Source organism: Xenopus laevis, chromosome 3S, assembly GCF_017654675.1.
Source record: "Xenopus laevis strain J_2021 chromosome 3S, Xenopus_laevis_v10.1, whole genome shotgun sequence".
Taxonomy (NCBI): Eukaryota; Metazoa; Chordata; class Amphibia; order Anura; family Pipidae; genus Xenopus; species Xenopus laevis.
In genome coordinates, this window is record NC_054376.1 from 6,389,003 (window position 1) to 6,416,760 (window position 27,758).

General features: G+C 39.9%; 1 protein-coding gene across 3 annotated transcripts in view; it reads right to left on the reverse strand.

Moving 5' to 3' along the window:
* prmt8.S (protein arginine methyltransferase 8 S homeolog) overlaps positions 1–27,084 on the reverse strand; it is a 61,143-nt gene extending 34,059 nt beyond the window's left edge. The window contains exons 1-2 of one of the 3 annotated variants that reach the window (XM_018254850.2): positions 26,059–27,084; positions 9,227–9,427 (exon numbers count right to left, since the gene is read on the reverse strand). In XM_018254850.2, coding sequence (XP_018110339.1) covers positions 9,227–9,427; positions 26,059–26,127 — 270 coding nt within the window. In that variant the 5' untranslated portion in view covers positions 26,128–27,084. Of the gene's footprint in view, positions 1–9,226; positions 9,428–25,569; positions 25,658–26,058 lie in introns of those variants that run through there. The other 2 variants (XM_041587963.1, XM_041587962.1) reach the window with 2 other exon arrangements.
* Positions 27,085–27,758: the final 674 nt, after the last annotated feature.

The window sequence follows — 27,758 nt, forward strand, 5'->3', positions numbered from 1 at the left end:
ATATTAATGCCCTTTAAAATGATCAATGTTGGATAGAAAATCAAGACTTAAGCAATATTTGGAATTATGCAAGGCGACAAAAATGCTAATTGCTGACACTGAAGTTGGATTGAGTTAGAAATAAATGTTAATAAAAGTGTTACTGGAAATCAAAGTTGCTTGGGAAGCTGAAACTTAGGTACCATGTTCTCCAGAAATGAAGAAGCTAGAGACCTATGTTGTCTCACTAGGAAAATTCATACATACCACCCACTGCCAATGGCAAGTAGATATCTGTTGCCCTCCAGAAACCAGTTAGTAAGAAAAGCAGAGAATGCTCTTCCAGAGTTGAAACCATGTTACTCCAGTGGTGTCCAGTTCCAATTGTGGATTTGCTATGATAGGATTGTATAATGCTCTGGTAGACCTGATCTAGATCTAGGCCAATGTATCTGAACCCTACTTCCACCCCTATACCTAACACACTCCTGTTTTGCTCTGTGAGTTTCTCATAGGTACCCAATCTACTGCAAGACCAGGGAACCACCTGTAGACAGCACATTAAGGAGCTATGGTGGGACATGTTGGTGCAGGGCATGGTGTTGAGGAAACTGCTCTTACCAGTGTGTATGGGTGATTATCACCTTGGAATATGGAAACATCATAAGGGAACACTGTTGGCACCATAGGGGAAATGGCCACATGTTACTTGGCCATTATATGACCGAAAATCATCAAAAAAATGACAACCAGGAGATGGCATATCAGTAGGGATCCACAACCATGTTTAACAGTCTTTGGGGGCCTGTTGTGGCCTTCTTCTTCTTCTGTCTCTTCCTAACTTGCGTGTTTGAAGGACACCACCCTGTGTGCTCCTCAGGAATGACCAATGTAGTCAATGCTGTATTCTTTTGGGCAGCCGTAGACCTCTGTACTAGGGATGTAGCGAACGTCGGAAAAAAAGTTCGCGAACATATTCGCGAACTTGCGCAAAAATGCGAGCGGTTCGCGAACGGTTCGCGAACCCCATAGACTTCAATGGGAAGGCGAACTTTAACATCTAAAAAAGACATTTCTGGCCAGAAAAATGATTTTAAAGTTGTTTAAAGGGTGCAACGACCTGGACAGTGGCATGCCAGAGGGGGATCAAGGGCAAAAATGTATCTGAAAAATCTGCCTGTGTGTGCTTGGAAGAGATAGTGTAGGGGGAGAGCTGTTAGTGATTTCAGGGACAGATGATAGTAAGTTTGCTGGCTAGTAATCTGCTTGATACTGCTCTGTATTGGAGGGACAGAAGTCTGCAGGGATTTGAGGGACATTTTAGCTTAGGTAGCTTTGCTGGCTAGTAATCTACTGTTCTCTTTAAACAACTGCCATACGTTGACCTTGTAGGCATTGTTTGCCCAGTTTTTTTGGACGCAGCCACTGAAGCACAGTTGCCAGAAAAAATATGCCATATAAATGCTGAAAATAGTAATTTTTCGCCATACGTTGACCTTGTAGACATTGTTTGCCCAGTTTTTTTGGTTGCAGCCACTGAAGCACAGTTGCCAGAAAAAATATGCCATATAAATGCTGAAAATAGTCATTTTTTGCCATACGTTGACCTTGTAGGCATTGTTTGCCCAGTTTTTTTGGTCGCAGCCACTGAAGCACAGTTGCCAGAAAAAATATGCCATATAAATGCTGAAAATAGTAATTTTTTGCCATATACGTTGAGTCAACGTATGGCAAAAAATTACTATTTTCAGCATTTATATGGCATATTTTTTCTGGCCTCTGTGCTTCAGTGGCTGCGGCCAAAAAAACTGGGCAAACAATGCCTACAAGGTCAACGTATACACTACTACAGCGGTGGATACGGATTACGTAAAATATATGAATGCTGCTTGAAAAAAAGTAACTCAAGTGGTTTTTCTAGAGACGATAATATTATCAATATTTAGACAAAATGTGAACAAGCTCACACAGCTAGATGGCGGTTTGAAGAAAACACTGTGCAAATACTGCCCACAAGATCAACGTATACACTACTACAGCGGTGGATACGGATTACGTAAAATATATGAATGCTGCTTGAAAAAAGTCACTCCGGTGTTTTTTCTGGAGACGGTAATATTATGGATATTTAGACAGAATGTGAACAAGGTCACACAGCTAGATGGCAGTTGGTTGAATAACACACTGGGCAAAAAATGCCTACAGGGCAAATAATGCCTAAAAGGTCAATTTATACACTAATACAGCGATGGATACGGATTACGTAAAATATATTATGGCTGCTTGAAAAAAGTCACTCCGGTGTTTTTTCTGGAGACGGTAATATTATGGATATTTAGACAGAATGTGAACAAGGTCACACAGCTAGATGGCAGTTGGTTGAATAACACACTGGGCAAAAAATGCCTACAGGGCAAATAATGCCTAAAAGGTCAACTTATACACTACTACAGCGATGGATACGGATTACGTAAAATATATTATGGCTGCTTGAAAAAAGTCACTCCGGTGTTTTTTCTGGAGACGGTAATATTATGGATATTTAGACAGAATGTGAACAAGGTCACACAGCTAGATGGCAGTTGGTTGAATAACACACTGGGCAAAAAATGCCTACAGGGCAAATAATGCCTAAAAGGTCAACTTATACACTACTACAGCGGTAGTAAAGTGTGCTCTGTACTCTGTACTTTGAATTGTGCAAAGCAGGGAGAAAGTGTGCAAAGAATGGGTGCATTGCACCTGTTTTTTTTTAATTGCACTTTGCACACTACCTGGGAAGGCAGAAATGACCCCTATTGGGTTATCTTTATCCAAAATTAAAGACAATGAGATGTAGAAAAAAAATGATTAAGGTAACTCGTTAGATCATAAAGTTATCCTATTTATCCTATTTCTCAGGGCTTCTCGTTACGCATCTTTGTGTGTCTTTGCATGTTCACCTTGGAGTTTCTGATTGGCAGCACTGCCAGCTTTGTGAAGCTCCATGAAGGCTTGTGAATATCAAGTGCCAGATTTAGTTGCCATAGTTTTGAGATGTTCAGGAACTATCCTGTGTAGAAAGCTTTGACTTTCAGGCAGAGTTTTTCTTCCAATTCCAGTTAGTCTGTGCCTGGCATATGTTCTCATGGTTATCAAGACTTGTTCCGACTGATATATTTTGGCACAATCTGGGCACTGACTAATTGGTCTCTTTGGAACTCCTTGAGTTGCTTTTAGAACCGACACATCAAAGTGATTGTCAGACCACATGCTACTAATTGGCAAACAACTTAATACAACTTGCCTTTGTGATGAAGTGACTTCAAGTTTGACTTCACCCGGCTCTTACTGTAACGGCAAACTTTCTGTCTGTGACTTAATCCTTCAGACTGTTTCTCACAGTATCTCTCTAAGATAAGCGACCTGCCTATCTACATTACTTTTCTTATGTCTATTCTGTGTCTGGGGTTTTCCTTCCCATCACTCAGCACTTGTATGGACTAAACTCTACGAGCGTTTTTGTAGAATGGCGTCGGATCGAGAAAAAATACATCCGATAAGTGAAATGGGTCAAAATATAATGGACTGAAAGACAAAACTTATGTATTAACTACATGCAAAATTTTCAATCCAACTAGAGTTGCCACCTGGTCGGTATTTTATTTTAAAAATGATTGGTTGGTCCCAATGTTATTAATAGGAAAAAAAAGATAAATATATAGGAAAAAGAAAAGGTGGCAACCCTAGATCTAACCCAACTGTCGGATGTGAAAGCTGCACGCTGCGTCTTCATCCGACAAGATGGTGTTAGAAAGACTTTTTTGTCTAATTTAAATATAAAAAAAGACTCCATCCAACTTTATCTGATCCAACTTTATAGTCTAAACTAGGGGGGGATCAGATTTTGTAGCATCCTAAAGAATCTTGTGCTGTTGCGTGGTGTTACAAGGAGGATCAGAAAAAATCTGATGAAAAGTTTTACCCTTAGAGATGCTATGGATCCATGCAAGAATATTTATAGTAGAAATGTCAGGGATATCCACTCCAGCACAATGCAGGCTGAAAGCCTCTTGGGATTTGTTATCTGTTCTGGCTCAGTCTCATTAGAAAAGACACATCGAAAAAGCAGTGAACGGAGGGGAATGGGAGCTTGCGGTTCTGTCAAGTTCCTTTGTGTCCTGCTCAAAGAAGCCTTGGCTTTCTGATATACAGAATTAACATGCATGGTAGGAGTTAGGGTGGAGCAGCAGGGATATGGAGTAGTAGTCCTGTATCCTTTTAACTTTTGAAATTGTGGGTTTGTCCGCAGTGTTGGACTGGGATACCAGGGGCCAAGTCAAAAACCTTAGACCAGGGGCCCATGACAAAACCTTAGACCAGGAGCTCTCGGCACTATTATTCTTCCTCTCCTCACTCTACCTCTATTCTCTTTTCTTTACATTACTATAATCTATTATTCCATCTATGTAGCCTCTTTGTTCTCATAGAAATAGGGAATGGCCATGAAATAGGCCAAATGTTCAACAGCATGAGGGACCACTGACACCTGGCCATACTGGCCCATCGGGATACCAGGAAAACTCCCGGTGGGCCTGTCCGACACTGTTTTTCCCCCTACGCTAGCAAAGTATTGCGATGCTGGGCTAGTCTCAAGGTCATGGGCTATTCTCAAGGCTAGCAAAGTATTGGGATGCTGGGCTAGTCTCAAGGTCATGGGCTATTCTCAAGGCTAGCAAAGTATTGGGATGCTGGGCTAGTCTCAAGGTCATGGGCTATTCTCAAGGCTAGCAAAGTATTGGGATGCTGGGCTTGTCTCAAGGTCCTGGGCTATTCTCAAGACTAGCAAAGTATTGGGATGTTGGGCTAGTCTCAAGGTCCTGGGCTATTCTCAAGGCTAGCAAAGTATTGCGATACTGGGCTAGTCTCAAGGTCATGGGCTATTCTCAAGGCTAGCAAAGTATTGGGATGCTGGGCTAGTCTCAAGGTCATGGGCTATTCTCAAGGCTAGCAAAGTATTGGGATGCTGGGCTAGTCTCAAGGTCATGGGCTATTCTCAAGGCTAGCAAAGTATTGCGATGCTGGGCTAGTCTCAAGGTCATGGGCTATTCTCAAGGCTAGCAAAGTATTGGGATGCTGGGCTAGTCTCAAGGTCATGGGCTATTCTCAAGGCTAGCAAAGTATTGGGATGCTGGGCTAGTCTCAAGGTCATGGGCTATTCTCAAGGCTAGCAAAGTATTGGGATGCTGGGCTTGTCTCAAGGTCCTGGGCTATTCTCAAGACTAGCAAAGTATTGGGATGTTGGGCTAGTCTCAAGGTCCTGGGCTATTCTCAAGGCTAGCAAAGTATTGCGATACTGGGCTAGTCTCAAGGTCATGGGCTATTCTCAAGGCTAGCAAAGTATTGGGATGCTGGGCTAGTCTCAAGGTCATGGGCTATTCTCAAGGCTAGCAAAGTATTGGGATGCTGGGCTAGTCTCAAGGTCATGGGCTATTCTCAAGGCTAGCAAAGTATTGGGATGCTGGGCTAGTCTCAAGGTCCTGGGCTATTCTCAAGGCTAGCAAAGTATTGGGATGCTGGGCTAGTCTCAAGGTAATGGGCTATTCTCAAGACTAGCAAAGTATTGGGATGCTGGGCTAGTCTCAAGGTCATGGGCTATTCTCAAGACTAGCAAAGTATTGGGATGCTGGGCTAGTCTAAAGGTCATGGGCTATTCTCAAGGCTAGCAAAGTATTGGGATGCTGGGCTAGTCTCAAGGTCAAAAAGAGTGATTCTGAGAGAAGACTTATGTAGTGATCTCCCTTTCCTCTCCCCATTGGGATACGATGTACGATGGGTCAGGAATTCTCATCTGAATTATGTCACAGAGAATTCGCTTAGTACAAGAATGCAAGAAAAATAAAAAAACAGCTCAGCATATTGGGATCTCAATGTCTATTTAATATTATGAAAAGATTGGAGAGGTGAAGAGAGTTCAGTTGTTGTCGAACAGCTTTAAAGGGGAAGCAGGTCCTACAGATTCTTTTCAAATACATGGGGCTAGCTCAAGAAGAAGATTTCTACATTTCTAATATAGTAAAAAAGAGAAAAGGGTTTTTCCTTAAATTAGTTTTAATTATAACATAGAGACAATTAAGTCCCTGTTAAAATGGTTTATACTGTGTAAATGTAATGGGGACCTTAAAGTAAATGGAAACCCTTGAAACAGATGAATATAAAATTCCGAGCACTTTTGCAAATTACATTCATTATTTTTCTAGTTTCTTATTTTTTCCTTTTCTCCTGCGAATTTAATAAATTTGAACCAACGGCGCCAGCTGCTTTTTTACTTGTTACAGTCGGCAGAAAATTAAGAGGATTCTGTCATGATTTTTATGGGGTACTTTTTATTTCTAAATGACACTGTTTACACTGCAAATAATTCACTCTACAATATAAAATTTCATTCCTGAACCATCACGTGTATTTAGTTGTAATATTGGTGTGTAGGTGCATCTCAGGTCATTTTGCCTGGTCATGTGATTTCAGAAAGAGCCAGCACTTTAGGATGGAACTGCTTTCTGGCAGGCTGTTGTTTCTCCTACTCAATGTAACTGAATGTGTCTCAGTGGGACCTGGATTTTACTATTGAGTGTTGTTCTTAGATCTACCAGGCAGCTGATATCTGGTTACCTTCTGATTGTTCTGCTGATGAGCTGCTGGGGGGTGATCACTCCAACCTGTACTGCAGCAGTAAAGAGTGGCTGAAGTTTATCACATGACTGGGGTCACCTGGGAAATTGGCAATATCTCTAGCTCCATGTCAGATTTTCAAAATTAAATGCAAAAAAATCTGTTTGCTCTTTTGAAAAACAGATTTCAGTGCAGAATTCTGCTGGAGCAGCACTATTAACTGATGCGTTTTGAAAAAAAAAACATGTTTTCCCGTGTCAGTAACCGGTTAATGTTTTTTTTTTAAAAAAATAATAGAGAATAGAGAGCAGGGAGTAATCAGAGCAAGCAACATTCTCTTTGAAGGATTTGGCCCTGATGGACTTGGGCAAAGTTTTGTCAAGGGGTGTCACTTGAAGAATGCATGCCTAATGTTACTCTACTCCAGTGTCTTTAAAGGATAAGTAAACCTTTAAAACAAGTGAATGTAAAATTGATGAGAGTGCTATTCTAAGTACCTTTTGTCATTTACATTCATTATTTATTTTCTTTTTATTCCAAGATATTAAGGGATACATGTGCTGTTAATATGAATGAATTTTGTTCCAACAGCGCCACCTGCTGGTCAGTTTCTGACCAGTCTGACCACCAAGTAGTCAAGGAAGTTGTCAGGAGAAAGAAAGAGGCCGCTCTGATGTTCTTCTGCTTAGGAAAGATTTGAGAAATTGTTTTCCTAAGCAGAAGAACATCAGAGCAGTCTCTTTCTTTCTCCTGACAACTTCCTTGACTACTTGGTGGTCAGACTGGTCAGAAACTGACCAGCAGGTGGCGCTGTTGGAACAAAATTCATTCATATTAACAACACATGTATCCCTTAATATCTTGGAATAAAAAGAAAATAAAAAATGAATGTAAATGACAAACGTGCTTAGACTAGCACTCTCATCAATTTTACATTCACTTGTTTTAAAGGTTTACTTATCCTTTATGATACTGGTGGATGCTGATAGTTGCACGTTCTCTTTACACAGAGTCTAGAGACCTAAATACTTGTTAAATCCAGAATTTGAAACTGCAGCTCGTCATTTGCAGAATATTTCTCTTGTCCTAGTTTTTTGCCCTAATAATTTGTATGCATTCGGCTCAGTGGTCCCCCTAGAGATCGTCAGAGCGGTGATACTTTTCTTCTCTCCCGTGACAGATACATAGAGATGCACTTCTATTCTTAGAAACCTGTTATAGCCCCAACATTGAATTTCTTTTGACACCTTTCTCCAGGAGCATCTCTGGTTCTTAGGGGAATTTCCATCCTACAAATTATTACAGGGGATCTGTTCCTGCACATTCCTACAATTTGCATTACAGGCACTCTGTAGGAATAAACACAATAATCAGGGCTATAACCATTAAAGACAAAATAAACGTTCCATTACAATGCTATCCACACAAATGGGGTGGTTCACCTTTACGTTAAATTTTAGGGGCAGATTTATCAAAGGTCGAGGTGAATTTTTGAATGGGAAAAATTCGAATTTCAAGCTATTTTTTGTGTACTTCAACTAGGGAATAGTCCAAATTCGATAAAAATGTGAAAATTCGAAATTTATCATGGACTGTCGCTTTAAAAATTTGACTTCGACCATTCGCCATCTAAAACCTGACGAATTGCTATTTTAGCCTATGGGGGACCTCCTGGAGTCAATTGGTGGACTTTGAAAAATCTAAGTTTTTTTGGGAAAAGCTTTGAATCGAATTCAATCGGATGTGCTATTACTTTGATTCGAATGATTCAAATTTGGCTGAATACGGACCTATTCGATCGAAAACGGCCCTATTCGACCAAAAAAAACTTCGACTTAATTTCGGTTGGTCTTTTTGAATTCGAAATTTGACCCTTGATAAATATGCCCCTTAGTATGTTATAGAATGGCTTAGAATTCTCAGCAACTTTTCAATTGTTTAATAGTTTTTAAATTATTTGCCTTCTTCTGACTCTTTGGGGGGGGGGTCACTGACCCCATCTAAAAAAAAAACAAATGCTCTGTAAGGCTTCAAATGTATTGTTATTGCTACTTTTTATTGCTCATTTTTCTATCCAGGCCTTTCTATTCATATTCCAGTCTCTTATTCAAATCAATGCATGGTTACTATGGTAATTTGGACCCTAGCAACTAGACTGCTGAAATTGCAAACTGCAGAGAGTGATATTCTGAGACAATTTGTAATTGGTTTTCATTTTTCATTATATGTGGTTTTTGAGTTATTTAGATTTTTATTCAGGGGCTCTCCAGTTTGGAGTTTCAGCAGTCTGGTTGCTAGGGTCCAAATTACCCTAGCAAACATGCATTGATTTGAATAAGAGACTGGACTATAAATAGGAGAGGGTCTGATTAGAAAGAGGAGTAATAAAAGTAGCAGTAGCAATAAATGTGTAGCCTTAGAGAGCATTTGTTTTCAGATGGGGGTCAGTAAGTGGTACTTACAGGGCTGGATTTCCTTCTGCGGGGCCCCTAAGCCGCATGGTCCTAACGCCCGCCTGTCTGCCTTTGTGACTTTGAAATAAATCCGGGCCTGAGTATTTATAAAGCGGCTGTATATTCTACAGCTCTTTTCTTACCTCGTGAATTCCGAAATGGGCATAGGAATCAAAATAGTAATCCCTCGACGTCATCTCTTCTGGATTTAACAATTTAGCCATTTTCCCTCTCCCAGGGAAGCTCGGTTTAATAGGGGTATGTATGACTTTTTGAATAGGCGGTGGTGGCATAGGCTTGGGAATGACCACGCGCTGAACCGGTTGGGAGGGTCCACTAAGAACCTGCAAGAGAAAGAAGGACAGATATGAGAGTTGTCGCTGTGTCCCTCTATACTTCTCAACCGTTCCAAAGTGGGACATTATAGACCATGATGATGACTTGCCTGACCCCAAGCCGGTTACATGTACTAACTACTCTAACTAAGCCCAGTAATGCATACAGTCAATGAGTGTTCTATCTACAGTATATATTATATCCCTTTATGCTGTTATAATGTTTAAAAATACATAAAAAGTTAGACTCTAAAGGATAAGTAAACCTTTAAAGGATAAGTGAACCTTTAAAAATAAGTGAATGTAAAATTGATGAGAGTGTTATTGTAAACAATTTTGTCATTTACATTCATTATTTATTTTCTTTTTATTCCAAGATATTAAGGGATACATGTGCTGTTAATATGAATGAATTTCGTTCCAACAGCGCCACCTGCTGGTCAGTTTCTGATCAGTCTGACCACCAAGTAGTCAAGGAAGTTGTCAGGAGAAAGAAAGAGGCTGCTCTGATGTTCTTCTGCTTAGGAAAACAATTAGAAACCTTTCTCAAATCTTTCCTAAGCAGAAGAACATCAGAGCAGCCTCTTTCTTTCTCCTGACAACTTCCTTGACTACTTGGTGGTCAGACTGGTCAGAAACTGACCAGCAGGTGGCGCTGTTGTAATATAACTAATTCATATTAACAGCGCATGTATCCCTTAATATCTTGGAATAAAAAGAAAATAAATAATGAATGTAAATGACAAAAGGTACTTAGAATCACACTCTCATCAATTTTACATTCACTTATTTTAAAGGTTTACTTATCCTTGAAATATACAGGTATGGTGTCCTGAAACCCTTTATCCAGAAAGCTCTGAATTTACGGGAAGGACTTGGTTTTAAGTGATTTCCCTTTTCTCTGTTATAATTAAACTTGATGTAATCATTCGGTTACTGAAAATTTTCTGAGGGTGTTATTGATTAATTTTCTTCTTTTTTTATGACATTGTTCATCTGCCCCAAGCCTTTTCATTTTATAAATCCGAATAAGACTTCTTAAAGAGTAAAAAAAAAGAAGCTTGGTCCCATCCTTTCTCAGCAGACTCTGCGGCTAGTTTCACTTGCCCTTGAAAAACAAAAATCAACAGACGCTCGGTAATGTAGCGCACAGAAACTCGCCGTTCTACAGCAGCACAGTGCATGGCGATGAAAGGGTTAACCATATCAATACAGTGACACCAATAGGTAACTGTCATATATAACTGTCATATGTAACTGTCCTATGTAACTGTCATGTGTAACTGTCGTATGTAACTGTCATATGTAACTGTCAAGGATATCAGTGAAAGCCTTGGCGCAGGCTGCAGAATATCTGAAGAATCGGCAGGAACTATTTTTAGAAGGCATTGAACGTGACCCACATTTCTATTCTCTGCTAGAAACACCTGGTGCATTTCAATGAATCCCCCCCTCTCCCCTCTCCCCTCTCCCCAAATCTCTAACCAACTAGCCCCTTGCTGACCACTGAGATACATTTGTAAATGAGGTGTCTAAATTTGGCACTGATTTCTTTTGTTATTCTGTACGGGGTGCAGTCGATTTTAGCACCTTGATTGCTTTCCTCTGTTATATACTAAATTATATAACAGGTGCGCCAAAATTATTTTAACGCCAGGGTCAAAACTGACATGGGCGTCAAAATTCGGGCTTCGCCAATATCGCGGTAAATTCACAAATTTTATGGCAAAGCGAAAAGGGGCACATTGGACCATCACTAGAGAGGGATGCAAAATCACATTTCCTTAGTGTTCATTCAAGAAGCACTTGGTCTGGGGCTGCACTGCAATCTGCACTTCACAATGGATTCCATAGGTGCAGGGTGATTTTTGTGCTTGGGTGGGGCTACTTAACGCATTTCTTGTTTTAATTTTACCTCCCTGCCATAGAATAAGTAAAGAATGTAAAATTGATGAGATTTCTATTCTAAGCCCTTTTGTCATTTACATTCATTATTTATTTTCTTTTCATTCCAAGATATTAAGGGATACATGTGCTGTTAATATGAATGAATTTTGTTCCAACAGCACCACCTGCTGGTCAGTTTCTGACCAGTTTGACCACCAAGTAGTCAAGGAAGTTGTCAGGAGAAAGAAAGAGGCTGCTCTGATGTTCTTATAACAGAGAAAAGGGAAATCACTTAAAACAAAGTCCTTCCCGTAAATTCAGAGCTTTCTGGATAAAGGGTTTCAGGATAACGGACACCATACCTGTATATTTCAAGGATAAGTAAACCTTTAAAATAAGTGAATGTAAAATTGATGAGAGCGCTATTCTAAGTACCTTTTGTCATTTACATTCATTATTTATTTTCTTTAGATTCCAAGATATTAAGGGATACATGTGCTGTTAATATGAATGAATTTTGTTCCAACAGTGCCACCTGCTGGTCAGTTTCTGACCAGTCTGACCACCAAGTAGTCAAGGAAGTTGTCAGGAGAAAGAAAGAGGCTGCTCTGATGTTCTTCTGCTTAGGAAAACAATTAGAAACCTTTCTCAAATCAGCAGAAGAACATCAGAGCAGCCTCTTTCTTTCTTCTGACAACTTCCTTGACAACTTGGTGGTCAGGGGTCTTACTAACAGATCTACTTTGTATCTACTCAGATTCTACCATCTAGGCCACAAAAAAGGGTTAAAAAGATCTCGTATTTGTATAACATAGCCCCTGCTTTACCTTCGAGATTCCCGACTTCATGATAAAGCCGTCATACCTCTAATGGGATATTTCACTTTTGCTGCATACGGGCAGATAGAGAGGTTCAAATAGCCCAGCGCCTTCCTTTAGATCATTAATGATTCAGGCACAAATGTATAGAGTCAAATAAGAGGAATGGGGCTTTCATGCTTGCTCAGCGGAACATTTTGGCAGGCCACAGCAGGAGGCATAAAACTGCCATAAACTCATTGATTAAGGGCCTAATTTATCACATGTCATTATATTGATGATGTGTATAGATTCTAATCTAATCTTGGCACATACATTGCCTGCATTGTTTCACTGAAGTTCATATCTCCAGTGCAATTACTGTATTGAATGCAGGGATAAAATGGAGCAGGGGAGGGCCCCAGAAGGGGAACGAAGCTGGACCCTAATTTTGCAGAAAATTAAAGGGGATGTTATCCTTCCCTTAAAGGAACACTAAATGCTGCTGCACTGTACTGCTGTGCCTCACATTACTAAATATCCCAGCATTCTTTAACATGTTATCAAGGTTAAAGGAACAGTCACCAACAATTGAAAGCGTCCTAAAGTGATGAAAATATAATGTACTGTTGCCCTGTAATGGTAAAACTGGTGTGTTTGCTTCAGAAACGTTGCTATAGTTTATATAAACAAGCTGCTGTGTAGCCATGGGGGCAGCCATTCAAGCACAGGATACACAGTAGATAACAGATAAGTACTACTATAGTTTATATAAACAAGCTGCTGTGTAGCCATGGGGGCAGCCATTCAAGCACAGGATACACAGTAGATAACAGATAAGTACTACTATAGTTTATATAAACAAGCTGCTGTGTAGCCATGGGGGCAGCCATTCAAGCACAGGATACACAGTAGATAACAGATTAGTACTACTATAGTTTATATAAACAAGCTGCTGTGTAGCCATGGGGGCAGCCATTCAAGCACAGGATACACAGTAGATAACAGATTAGTACTACTATAGTTTATATAAACAAGCTGCTGTGTAGCCATGGGGGCAGCCATTCAAACACAGGATACACAGTAGATAACAGATAAGTACTACTATAGTTTATATAAACAAGCTGCTGTGTAGCCATGGGGCAGCCATTCAAGAACAGGATACACAGTAGATAAGAGATAAGTACTACTATAGTTTATATAAACAAGCTACTGTGTAGGAAGGGGGCAGCCATTCAAAGCTGAAAAAAGCAGAAAAAGCATAGGCTACACAGCAAATAACAGATAAGCTCTGTAGTACACAATGGGATTCTTCAGAGCTTATCTGTTATCTACTGTGTATCCTGTGCTTGAATGGCTGCAAATTATTGCAATTCCCAGTAACATGGGGACTGGGGCAATGATGCAGATAAATGTATGAACACAAACTCTTGTAGGTATTTATGAGCCGTTGGTGTCCCATATGCTGATCACAAATGAAGTTCCGCTCTGGGTATCTCAGATGGCAACGAGCCTGCGTCAGAATCAACACTTGTTCTATGATATATTCCAAAATATAAATCAAAAAGTCTTTCATTTTAATGTATTTTTTAACTGTAATAAAGATAGTACTTTAAAGGGATTCTGATTTTTATGATGTAGTTTTTATTTCTAGACACTGTTTACACTGCAAATAATTCACTCTACAATATAAAATGTGATTCGTGAACCAGCAAGTGTATTTAGTTGTAATATTGGTGTGTAGGTGCATCTCAGGTCATTTTGCCTGGTCATGTGCTTTCAGAAAGAGCCAGCACTTTAGGATGGAACTGCTTTCTGGCAGGCCGTTGTTTCTCCTACTCAATGTAACTGCATGTGTCTCAGTGGGACCTGGATTTTACTATTTAGTGCTGTTCTTAACTCTACCAGGCAGCTGTTATCTGGTTACCTTCCCATTGTTCTGCTGATGGTCTGCTGGGGGGGAAGGGAGGGGGTGACATCACTCCAACTTGCAGTACAGCAGTAAAGAGTGATGGAAGTTCATCAGAGCATAAGTCACATGACTGGAGGCACCTGGGAAATTGACATTATATCTAGCCCCAGGTCAGATTTCAGAATTAGGAACACAATTACCATTAGGGATACACTGAATCAGGACTGAGTTGACTGAGATTTCTCCAATTTCTGTTTTTTTTTACAGGATTCAGATTCAGCCAAGTCCTAAGTGTTGAAGTACCGAACCGAGTTCTTTAAAAAAAAAAAATGTTCGAAACGCTTAAAACGTTTTTCTTAAATTTGATTGTGAAAAAAAAAATCAGGATTCAGATTCATCCAAGACTTAAGTGTTGAAGTGCCGAACCGAGTTCTTTAAAAAAAAAAAAATGTTTGAAATGTTTAAAGCGTTTTTTAAAATTTTTAAAAAAATCAACTTTATCAAGTTTTTTTTTTTGCATAGTTTTCAATTAACATCATATACAAACGCAAACAGGAATAACGTGAAAGCCAATTCTAAGCAACTTTTAAATTGGTCTTTATTATTTATTTGTTTTTTCAATTAATTGCCTTTATCGCCTGACTTTTTCCAGCTTTCAATTGGGTCCTCATCTAAAAAAACAAAAGCTCTATAACTCGACACATTTATTGTTATTGCTACTTTTTATCACTCGTCTTTCTATTCAGGCCTCTCCTATTCATATTCCAGTCCCTTGTTCAAATCAATGCCTGGTTGCTGGGGTAATTTCGACCCTAGCAACCAGATGGCTGAAATTACAAACTGGAGAGCGGCTGCATAAAAAGCAAAATAACTCAAAAAACACAAATAATAAAAAAAAAAGAAAACCAACTGCAAATTGTTTAAGAATATCCCTCTCTACTTTAGGGATCCCCAACCTTTTTTACTCGTGAGCCACATTTAATTGTAAAAAGACTTGGAGAGTGACGCAAGCGTGAAAAATTCAATGGGGATGTCAAATAAGGGCTGTGATTGGATTTGGTGGCCTCTATTTGGACTGGTAGCCTACAGGAGGGTCTGTTTGGCAGTACACCTGGTTTTTATGCAACTAAATCTTGACTCCAAGCCAAGAATTCAAAAATAATCACCTGCTTTGAGGCCACTGGGAGCAACATCCACGGGGTTGGAGAGCAACATTTTACTCATTACTGGTTGGAGATCACTGCTCTACATCATACTATAAGTCCATTTAGAGGTGAACAACCCCTTTAATAACGTCTAAAACAAAAAGGGAGACAGATATGGGTAAATTCTTGAAAAAAAAATTAAAATATTCACTGACATGGTTTTCTTCCTCTCAAAATCACTAGTAATGGGCCAATCTGTCCCGTTTTGCTTTGCTGGAAACTAGCGAAACGGCGAAAAGTTGCCGAAATGCTTTGACGTCTTTGGGACACATTTTTTCACACATTATTATTTATGGGCGTCATTTTTGCAGCAAAAATCATTAGACATCACCCCCTGTCTCCTCCCATTGGCTTAAATTGGAAATACCTGATAGATTCAGTAGTGTTACTTTTTCATACTAAACCCGCTTTAAAAGCAGCTGGAACGCGTCTCGAGTACCATCAGCAATCAACAAATCTGCAATTAATTTTATTTGTAATAAGCCGGTTCCCCTTTTTATACATTTGTTATTTTCCCTTTACCTCATTATGCCTGGCACAGACTTTCCCTTAACAAATCTGGAGAATGCGTTATGAAAAGGCTCAGAGCCAAAGAGAGTAGAGAAAGTGTTACCAGATAACTGTGTCAGGAAGCTGTTTGTGTGCATATTCATAGCAAATGCACAGATGGCCTCACTAATCATTGATGAGCTGTCAAACTGTTTAAAAAAGCAGGAGAATGTGCAAATAATCTAGATAAAATTTGCTTTTATAGTTCGGTTTTTCAGAAGGTCTCATGGAAGAGGCACAACATTATGAAGATGATCCTGTAATAATGAGAAATGCACTGATTGATCGGTCAGTTATCAGAAGATTGAACATAACTGGCACTTAATTCATGGAAAACTGGGGTAATTTAAAGGGAACATAGATGTCACGGCCGGCACCCAATACCAGAACAAATGCCAAGGACCCTGGTCTTCACCAGTAGTGTGACCAGCTTTGGGCTTCGGGAGGAGCCCTGAGCTTAATTGGGTGCCACCTGGACTTAACGAGGGGTACAAGGCGAGGAATTCTGGCTGGCAAAGGGGCACGACCGGATAGCAAGAGTCTTTGGGCAGAAGGTCAAGGACAAGGCGTCTGGTGGAAACGGAACAGACCGGATCAGGACAGGCAGATAACAGAATCGTCAGGCAGGCAAGGGGTCAAAACCAGATAATCAGACAGACTGGATAAGGCAGAAGGATGGTCAGACAGGCTGGGTCGAGGCAGGCGGATATCAGAATTGTCAAACAGGCAAGGGGTCAAACCGGGTGATCAAGCAAGGGGTTAAGCAGGAAGAGTTGTTGTAGGCAGACAAGGGTCAGGATACAGAATGCAGAGTAGTCAGGAACAGGCTGGGTCAAACACGGATAATCAGTCAGGATAGCAAATTCAGAAACAGGTAGCAAAAGCTCAGGAAACCACAGGATATGATCCTATATTGGGCACTGGCTACAGGTCTGAATGGGCCTTAAATAGGGATCCAATTGGCGCCATAACGTGCGCAATTTTGCGCTGGCGCAATCACGCCAGCACGCCTGCGCCTTCAAGAGGCGCGCAGGCGCGCCGCGCGCGCCCTAGTAATCCAAGATGGTGCCGGCAAGGGCAGGATAGGAGCGGCGCAGTGGGCGTCCACGCCAAGGACGCGGCATGGACCCCGCTGCCCACTAGACCATCAGGGTAAGTTTCTTACAATAGATCTTCCATATCAGTCAATACTACAGGCCCCAGTAGACATTTAGTATATTATCAAGAGTTGAAGCAAGCAGGGAGCTATAATTCAGCAACATTAGAGATGGATTCTTAAAGAGGTCAAATGTTTCTGGGCAAATCAGCTTGAATGGAAATCTTTCTAGCGCGTCACTTACTCAAGAATTCTTGAGAATAACCAGTCCATGGGAAGCTCATGCAAAGTGAGCACAATTCTTGAAGGCATCTTCTCGTTTGAGAACATTTAAGCAACCAATGATAAATACTCAAGAAGGAATGTTCTGCACCGATGAGAACAAACATCTCAACACCTCAATCTCAGTCCACAAAATGTCCCTCGCATTCTCACAATCTTTGGTTGATAAACTGTCAAATTGTTTGAAAAAGCAGGAGAATGTACAAATAATCTGGCTAAAATTTGCCTTTATAGTTGAGTTTTCAGAAGGTTTCAAGAAGGAGGCACGCGTTCTATCTTCAACATTATGAAGATGATCCTGTAATAATGAGAAATGCACTGATTGATCGGTCAGTTATCAGAAGATTGAACATAACTGGCACTTAATTCATGGAAAACTGGGGTAATTTAAAGGGAACATAGATCTTCCATATCAGTCAATACTACAGGCCCCAGTAGACATTTAGTATATTATTAAGAGTTGAAGCAAGCAGGGAGCTATAATTCAGCAACATCAGAGATGGATTCTTAAAGAGGTCAAATGTTGCTGGGCACATCAACTTCAATGGAAATCTTTCTAGCGCATCACTTACTCAAGAATTCTTGAGAATAACCAGTCCATGGGAACCTCATGCAAAGTGAGAACAATTCTTGAAGGCATCTACTAAAGCAACCAATGATAAATACTCAAGAAGGAATGTTCTGCACCGATGAGAACAAACATCTCAACACCTCAATCTCAGTCCACAAAATGTCCTTCACATCCTCAAAATCTTTGGTTGATACCCCTCTGGTGATGTTGTGCTGATCTCACAACTCTCCAAAGTTGCGATTACTGGAGAAACTCAATGGAGACCGCTATCCCCTTCCAGTTGTGACTTTATTCAAGCGCACATGGTACTATCAAGGCAAATACAGTGCATTCAAGCTTATGTGTTTCGTGCCCTAAGCTTCCTTAGCTCTGGCATGAAACGCGTAAGCTTGTATGCACTGTATTTGCCATGATATCACCATGTGCGCTTGAGTAAAGTCACAACTGGAAGAGGATAGTGGTCTCTGTAGAGTTTCTCCAGTGAGAACACATTTTAACTCGCATTTCCCAAACCATCCCCAATGCCTTGGGGGAAGCCTGATTTTGTATTTTCAAGCTTCCTATCATTAGGCCATTGATGAAACATCAATGATATGATGAAAACTCATTCCCTTTTTTTTATGGAAAAAAGAAAAACCTATACTACAACAAAAAAAAACCTGCTTTAATAATCTATGGTACAAATGCAAGGAAACAGTTTAACAGCTCAGCAGCAGCTAACACGTACTCTGACAAGTCTTCCGAAAAAATACAGAGATTTCGGCAGACTGGCTCTAACAGGCTTGTCAGACTTGCCAACCTAAATCACATCACTTTGCCTTACCTACACAGTCAACGCAGCCTTCAAACAGTGGGTAGCCAAGGACTTTATACATGAGTAAAGACTAGTGATAAATTCGCCAGGCATGGATTCACGGAGCATTTCCACATTTCGCTGCTCGCGAATGTTTTTGTGAAACAAAGGATAAAAAAAAGATATTGTTGCGCGTCCAAAATTGGCGCACGCATAAAAATTGTCAAAATGATTCGGATGCCCATTGACCTTAATGAATTTGGACAAAAAAGTTGTGAGCATAAAAATTGTCGCGCGTCAAAATAATTTTGATGCCCATCAACGCGTTTTGAGCATTTCCGACATTTTCACACGTTTTTTTTTGCCGTTTCGAGATTCATTTAGAGATTCGCCCGTCTCAGTAAAGACTGATTGATTTATAAGTATAAAATAAAGGAATATATATAACTTATCTATATGTACATGTGGTATGTAGGTGGCCATTAAAGGGGATAAACTGTAAATCAAATCTTTTATTTTACCCAAAAGTAGACTGCCAGCAATTCCATGTTCTGTTGAAGGTTAAAGGGATACTGTCATGGGAATTTTTTTTTTAACATATTGTCAATTTCCCAGCTGCCCCAAGTCATGTGACTTGTGCCTGCACTTTAGGAGAGAAATGCTTTCTGGCAGGCTGCTGTTTTCCTTCTCAATGCAACTGAATGTGTCTCAGTGAGACATGGGTTTTTACTATTGAGTGCTGTTCTTAGATCTACCAGGCAGCTGTTATCTTGTGTGAGGGAGCTGTTATCTGGTTACCTTCCCATTGTTCTTTTGTTTGGCTGCTGGGGGGGAAAAGGGAGGGGGTGATATCACTCCAACTTGCAGTACAGCAGTAAAGAGTGATTGAAGTTTATCAGAGCACAAGTCACATGAATTGGGGCAGCTGGGAAATTGACAATATGTCTAGCCCCATGTCAGATTTCAAAATTGAATATAAAAAAATCTGTTTGCTCTTTTGAGAAATGGATTTCAGTGCAGAATTCTGCTGGAGCAGCACTATTAACTGATTCATTTTGAAAAAAATGTTTTTTCCCATGACAGTATCCCTTTAAAGAAATAAGGGCGGTGTGCAAAATGCAACAAAATATGGAAGTCTTTTGAACCCCTTAGTTCTCTTGCACATACACCTGGGGTCTCTGTAAATAACACCCATTCTGTCAAATAAAACTTTTCTGAGCCCCAGCTCACCCAAGCTCTCCCCTTGCACTTACCTGCCCTTTCCACTAGGTGGCACCAACAATCCCATTTTATTCTTGCCTTGAAATCCCTCATTGTTAGTTCTGCATTCTCCAGCCATAAATTGCTGTCGAATCAGTATAGGGATTTATTCTACATGCAAGGAGGCACCCAAGCAAATAATTCCTATTTAATGCCTGGCACCTAACAGTTTTTCTCCAACAGATGGTGTTTACATTAAAAAAAAATATTGAAAATGAAATAATAATTTTGATCACGTTAATTAAAAAAGTAACGGCTCTGCTATTTTCTAATTTATACGGAATTAGGGACATCTACAGTTGAATATAGGCGCTATTAATCAGCAGACAATTAGGAATCTTCAGGTTTGTGTCTGCAAAATAACTTCAAGTTTAAAGGGAAACTTAACCCTTATATTCGGCAATTTATAAGCTCGTGTATTTCATTATGTTATTACCCTTTATTTATAGGGACTGTACAATCCATCACACTCACTAGGGCCAGTTATATCAGGAGCCAATTAACCTGCATGTATGTTGTTGAAGTGTGAAAGGAAACCAAAAGAGACATGGAGAGAACATACAAACTCCTTGCAGATCCTGGGACCCCAGAACTGCAAGCAATGCTTCCCATTGTACCACCACATTCTGCCCAGTTTTAGCCGCAATCATTCAGCTGGACCCAAGATCCCATACACTACTGAATAATGCTCACTTATTCTCTTAATGGATAAGTAAACCTTTAAAATAATTGAATGTAAAATTGATGAGAGTGTTATTCAAAGAACTTTCACAATTTACATTCAATATTTATTTTCTTTTTCTTCCAAGATATTAAGGGATACATGTGCTGTTAATATGAATGAATTTTGTTCCAACAGCGCCACCTGCTGGTCAGTTTCTGATCAGTCTGACCACCAAGTAGTCAAGGAAGTTGTCAGGAGAAAGAAAGAGGCTGCTCTGATGTTCTTCTGCTTAGGAAAGATTTGAGAAAGGTTTCTAATTGTTTTCCTAAGCAGAAGAACATCAGCCTCTTTCTTTCTTTCTCCTGACAACTTCCTTGACTACTTGGTGGTCAGACTGGTCAGAAACTGACCAGCAGGTGGCGCTGTTGGAACAAAATTCATTCATATTAACAGCACATGTATCCCTTAATATCTTGGAATAAAAAGAAAATAAATAATGAATGTAAATTACAAACAGTCTTAGAAGAGCATTACATTCACTTATTTTAAAGGTTTATTTATCCTTTAAAGTTTGTAGAAATGACACAATAAATTCATTAGCTGGTCAGATGTGATGTGTAGAAGAAACTGAAGGTGTATTGGAGGTTACGAAAATGTCATGTCTACAAAGCCACATCACACATGATAAACAAGGTTAGTATTTGTAGTGTTTGTATCTTGCGACCCTCAAAAGGAAATACTGTAAATCCTATTTATATAAAGGTTCCAGACAGACAGATCAATAGCTGCCCAAGCTCCAACCAGTAGTGATGGGTGAATAAATTTGTGGCGAATTTCCACTTTTCGGCACCAGTGAATAAAATTTTGGACGCGCGTCCGAAAAGTCGCTCGCGTCAAAATCGCCCCACGCAAGCAACTTTTTGTACGCGAGTCCAAAATTAATAATTTTTTGTGATTTTTTTTTTTTGCCATTTTGCGAATTTCACAGGAGATTCATGAAAATGGGAGAAATTCGCCCATCACTACCAAACAGATATTAGTCATAAAGAATTCTTTTTGCCCTGTACATGGACTAACTGGACCACCATACTTAGGGGGTTATTTATCAAGCTCCGAATATCGAATAATTCGTAGTTTTCAGAGCAAAAAAAAAAAACTACTATGAACTTTTCGAAATTTATTAAAGTCCAATGGTTTAAAAACTCAGAATCCGAAACCCGGCATCTAAAAGCTCTCGAGGTCCTGTATAAGTCAATGGGGAAGGTCCCAGTGTCTGCACTGATGTCCATACCGATATCCGATGATTTTGGGGTTTTGGCGAAAAAAAAACTCAGAAAAAATCGTTGTTTTTGTGGAAAACTCCAAACTATTCAGAGTTTTCGGGGCAAGCTCTGAAGTTTTCCTTTTTTTTCAGGCTTTTTTCTTCATAAATAAGATCCATACGGGAATTGGGAGTTGCTCGGAGTTTGATATTAGAAATACTGAGATAAATTCGGACCTTGATAAATGACCCCCTTAGTGTGATCTTACTGATTTTTTTCTATGTTCCTCTTGTAATGTAGAAGCCATTTTCCTCCTTCATTCTGCAGTTAATGTACATTGGTGTTGTGAAGAATGGCTTTATATGAAGAACTACATCAGGCAAACAATAAGGACAGAATTTATATGAAACAATGGGAACAATGGATTGCTTGCCAGGAAGCCTATAGAGTTAGCTGTGTATTTTTTTATTATTGGGTTCAGTTTGTTCCTAGGGAACAGAACAATGTACTTGCTTATTTAATAAACTGTAACTGTTATTTCCTTGTGTGAACTGCCTCTCAGCTTTCTCCTATTCTATCAAAATCTATTTCCCAGAAGGTCCCAGCATGTATCATGCACTTATTGGTCTAATTGTTTCCTTATACAGGTATGTGACCTGTTATCCAGAATGCTTGGGTTTCCACTTCTACATACCTTCAGTCTACTAATAAAAATGATTATTATTATATAGCTAATAATGTACCCCTTGTTGTAAATTGTAAGGATACTAAAGGTCACTGAGGGGTTTTGTCATCATATAAAGACACAAGGCTGCAGGCTGAGTTATACAGGGAACTCTGAGTATCACTCATGTATTATAAGGGATAATGTACCCCCTACTGTAAATGATAAGGATATTAGAAGTCACTGAGGGGTTGTTCTGTGACCATATAAAGACACAAGGCTGCAGGCTGAGTTATACAGGGAACTCTGAGTATCACTCGTGTATTATAAGGGATAATGTACCCCCTACTGTAAATGATAAGGATATTAGAAGTCACTGAGGGGTTGTTCTGTGACCATATAAAGGCACAAGGCTGCAGGCTGAGTTATACAGTGAACTTTGTGTATCACTCATGTATTATAAGGGATAATGTACCCCCTACTGTAAATGATAAGGATATTAGAAGTCACTGAGGGGTTGTTCTGGGACCATATAAAGGCACAAGGCTGCAGGCTGAGTTATACAGGGAACTCTGAGTATCACTCATGTATTATAAGGGATAATGTACCCCCAACTGTAAATGATAAGGATATTAAAAGTCACTGAGGGGTTGTTCTGTGACCATATAAAGGCACAAGGCTGCAGGCTGAGTTATACAGTGAACTTTGTGTATCACTCATGTATTATAAGGGATAATGTACCCCCTACTGTAAATGATAAGGATATTAGAAGTCACTGAGGGGTTGTTCTGGGACCATATAAAGGCACAAGGCTGCAGGCTGAGTTATACAGGGAACTCTGAGTATCACTCATGTATTATAAGGGATAATGTACCCCCTACTGTAAATGATAAGGATATTAGAGTCACTGAGGGGTTGTTCTGTGACCATATAAAGACACAAGGCTGCAGGCTGAGTTATACAGGGAACTCTGAGTATCACTCATGTATTATAAGGGATAATGTACCCCCTACTGTAAATGATAAGGATATTAGAAGTCACTGAAGGGTTGTTCTGTGACCATATAAAGGCACAAGGCTGCAGGCTGAGTTATACAGGGAACTCTGAGTATCACTCATGTATTATAAGGGATAATGTACCCCCTACTGTAAATGATAAGGATATTAGAAGTCACTGAGGGGTTGTTTTGTGACCATATAAAGACACAAGGCTGCAGGCTGAGTTATACAGGGAACTCTGAGTATCACTCATGTATTATAAGGGATAATGTACCCCCTACTGTAAATGATAAGGATATTAGAAGTCACTGAGGGGTTGTTCTGTGACCATATAAAGGCACAAGGCTGCAGGCTGAGTTATACAGGGAACTCTGAGTATCACTCATGTATTATAAGGGATAATGTACCCCCTACTGTAAATGATAAGGATATTAGAAGTCACTGAGGGGTTGTTCTGTGACCATATAAAGACACAAGGCTGCAGGCTGAGTTATAAAGGGGACTCTGACTCTATAAATGGGAGAAACAGATTGCACCCATCTCTGTTCCAGGGAGCCGTTGTGTCACCCATGCAGGATCAAAGGTGCAGATCTGTATGTGACATAATCTGTATTGTAGTGAATGCAGTCTGTGTGCCGCCCTCCCTCCTGCTCTGCTGCAGATCCTCGCTCCATTACTCTAAATGGCAACTGCAGTACCACGGAGAGCGACTGCCAGCTGCCACTGCTCCCATACGCGACTGCATCACCCCACTAACTGAACCAACAACACCCACCAGCAATATACAAGGCAACCAGCAGAATTTACACTGGCTCAATAAAATGTTAATTAAATGTGCAGCACCCCCCCACCAGTGACAGAATGCAGCACCCAATTAGCAGAAAGGACAGGTCATTGATAAATGTATCCACAGCACCCTAAGAGTAGGAAAAGATCCCTTATTACAGAATATGCAGCACCCCAACTATGAGAAAGTATTGCACCCCAATAAACAGTATGCTCAGATTCCTACATACAGAATACACAGCACCCCAACTATCAGGAAGTACTGCACCCTGATAAATAGTATGCTCAAGTTCTTAAGTACAGAATACCCAGCACCCCAACTATAAGAAAGTATTGCACCCCAATAAACAGAATGCTCAGATTCCTACATACAGAATACACAGCACCCCAACTATTGGAAAATACTGCACCCTGATAAATAGTATGCTCTTAAGTACAGAAGCCATAGCACCCAACTGCCAGAAAGTTCTGCACCCGGACCAACAACATGCTGAGATTCCTATGTACAGAATACAAAGCACCCCAACTATGAGGAAGTATTGCACCCCAATAAACATTATGCTTAGGTTCCTAAGTACCCTGAGGCAGGTCCTGTGATGCCGGCCCCCCTCCCCATCACTCTTCTTCCCATCCTCTGTCGGAGTGGGTCCAAGGGGGGCGCAATTGCATTCTCATGAACTAGAAGAGCCGAATTTCCGGTTTAAACCCCCCGCAGCAAAAAGCTTTTTGCGACCCCTGGTAACTTGCAGGGAAAATGCTGCCTGAGCGCTCACGGGGCGGGGGAATGCAGGTGGGCGCTAGGACTGCGTTGCCTAAGGGCGTCCGCTCATGAATTCCAGTGTTGCTGGTTCATGAAGGGTTAACAGAGGACATAAGTTCCCATCCACTACACGGCAATGTAAGTTAATGGAGCCCATTCTTCCTTACGTTGCCTGTACCCACGGCATCGCAACAAACCATCAAAGCCGGGTGAATCTCAACATGCGCCATCTCACCTGAAAGAACCCTTCACCAGGTGCCACCCTGTTACACCCTGTTTATTATTTTATCCTCTAACTCTTTCAGTGCTTGGGCACATGCTTTAGAGAGGGGCCGCGGTTACCAACCACACAACTAAATTTTTACACAGTCCACCACTTCTGATGATTAAGTATCCCACTACTATCTGTAGTTCCACTACACCATGCACGGTTACCAAATAGTCTCAACTGCTGCCCGGTTTTCTGGTCCGCTTCTGATCCACCAATGATAACCTTGAAGGTTGTCGGTTACCCCACAATGTTAAGCTCACCCCACCCCTTCCACTGCTTAAAAAATTCCCATTTATTTACTACAAAACTCAATTCTCCCCCTTCATCAACAACAACAAGTTTAGGCTACTCCTTCCTCTCTCTGCCCAGCACTGCCCATTGAATAGATTCCAACCTCCTTCGATTCTCTTGGCATCACCATCTGTTGAAGGCACCTTGCAGTCAGGCGCTGCTGATTCTTCCGCTCTCCCACTATTTCATTGCCCCTATGTGTCATCCCAATGTCAGTGAATGGGTTAACCTCTGGGTGTTCGACCAGACAATGCAGTTTAGAAGCAATGATAGTTAGCGTGGCTGTGATGTTGGCTGCTAGACAGTTAAAAGCAAAGCTCAGGCAACAAGGACGTTGCACTGCAGTACAAGGGCTGCTCAGATGTAGCACGGGGGGGAGAAGATACACGCGCTCTCTGATAATGCTCAAACTGAGGTGCAGACAGCTACGCTCCCCTGATATCTCACAGCCAGGACCAAGTGTTCTCCAGCAATGACATTCCCTCCCTCGACCCCCAACACTGGATACAACAGAAAGTTCCCTTCCATCTCTCCTTCATTGGATTCTCACTGCCCATTCCTGCAGACCCATCCCATGCAGAGTGTTCCCTACCTCGGTGTTCTCAGAGTCAGCCATCTTCCTCCTCAGGAGCAGGCAGCGGGAGGAGTGCTTTATTCCCATAAGAGCCGACGAGTTTTCTTTTTTTAATTATTTCCAGATTCGGAAGGAAGGGAAATCAATGAACGCTTCTCCCTCTCTCCCCTTCTCTCTCTTCCGCTGAGGCTCTTCTTCACTTCACAGCTTGGTGCTTAGGCTCTTCTTCCACTTCTAAGTTTCACTTGGCCAACAGGGAGCCTTTTAACGACCCACCAACCACCCAAGGGAAAGTTCTTCTCCCACTTCTCAATGCCTCTGCTCGCTTGGTCCTTCTTGGCTCACTGCATCTCCAAGTCACCTTCAGTGGCCGCTCAACATCAAGCTCATCTTGCAGATGTGACAAAAAGACTGAATCCTTGCGCCAAAATCAAAGCTCCTTCTCCTGCTGGGTAAAAAAACTTGGTGCAATATCAAACTAATTCTTTATTACCACCAGCTGGATTGGAGCTTCACCATTCATCTAGTAGACTCCAAAGCAAGCAGTGCCTTCTGCCCTCTCCGTTCTTCTATATAAAAAAGAATTTGTTCTCAACTTTTTTTTTGATGAATTATTCTCCACCTCGTTGTCTAGAGATTTATATATATATTTTGCAGATAACCAAATCTTTTCTAGGTTAGCTCCTCTTCTGTCTGCAGTAGGTTGCCTCCAAGCCCGTGTTGCTGCTGCTTGACTTACTTGACTCAATGAAAAGTCAGATCCACAAAGGAAACTGCAACTACTCTATAATGAAGAGCACATCATACAGTATGGCACAAAAACACAATGCCCTCTGGGATTTTCTGGAGCTGAATAAAGCTCACACCCCTTTCAGAGCCTTTCAGACCTCAGCCTACACCTGCTATAAGCAATGCAATACAAAAGAGGATTTTGTTCCACCAGATGCTCCCTGATGGTACTGCTGCTAATTGTTGGCTGGAATAAAAACCCTTGCCTGCAATATGTCTAGGAAGATTTTCAGACTCACAGTAACATTAAATATTACAAATTCTGTAATTATATCTAAATATTTTTCAGTCTAGGTCCTGTAGAGTTCCATACAATATACATATATAACATTATTAATATTATATATATTTAAATATATATATTATATACATTATTATTATATATATTATTACATACAATATATATATATTATATTATTATTAATATTATATAATATGAATATATAATATTATTAATATTAATAAAAAAATAATAATTATAACAATATACATATATAACATTATTAATATTATATATATGTATATGTATATATTATATACATTATTATTATTATTATTATATATATTATTACATACAATATATATATGTAATATTATTATTAATATTATATAATATGAATATATAATATTATTAATATTAATAAAAAATAATAATTATAACAATATACATATATAACATTATTCATATTATATATATTTATATGTATATATTATATACATTATTATTATATATATTATTACATACAATATATATATATATATATATATATATTATATTATATTATTATTAATATGATATAATATGAATATATAATATTATTAATATTAATAAAATAATAATAATTATAACAATATAACATATATATTATTTTAGATTTAATTTGCTTTTCATTTGATTTATTTATATATTCATTTTTTTGCCTATACTT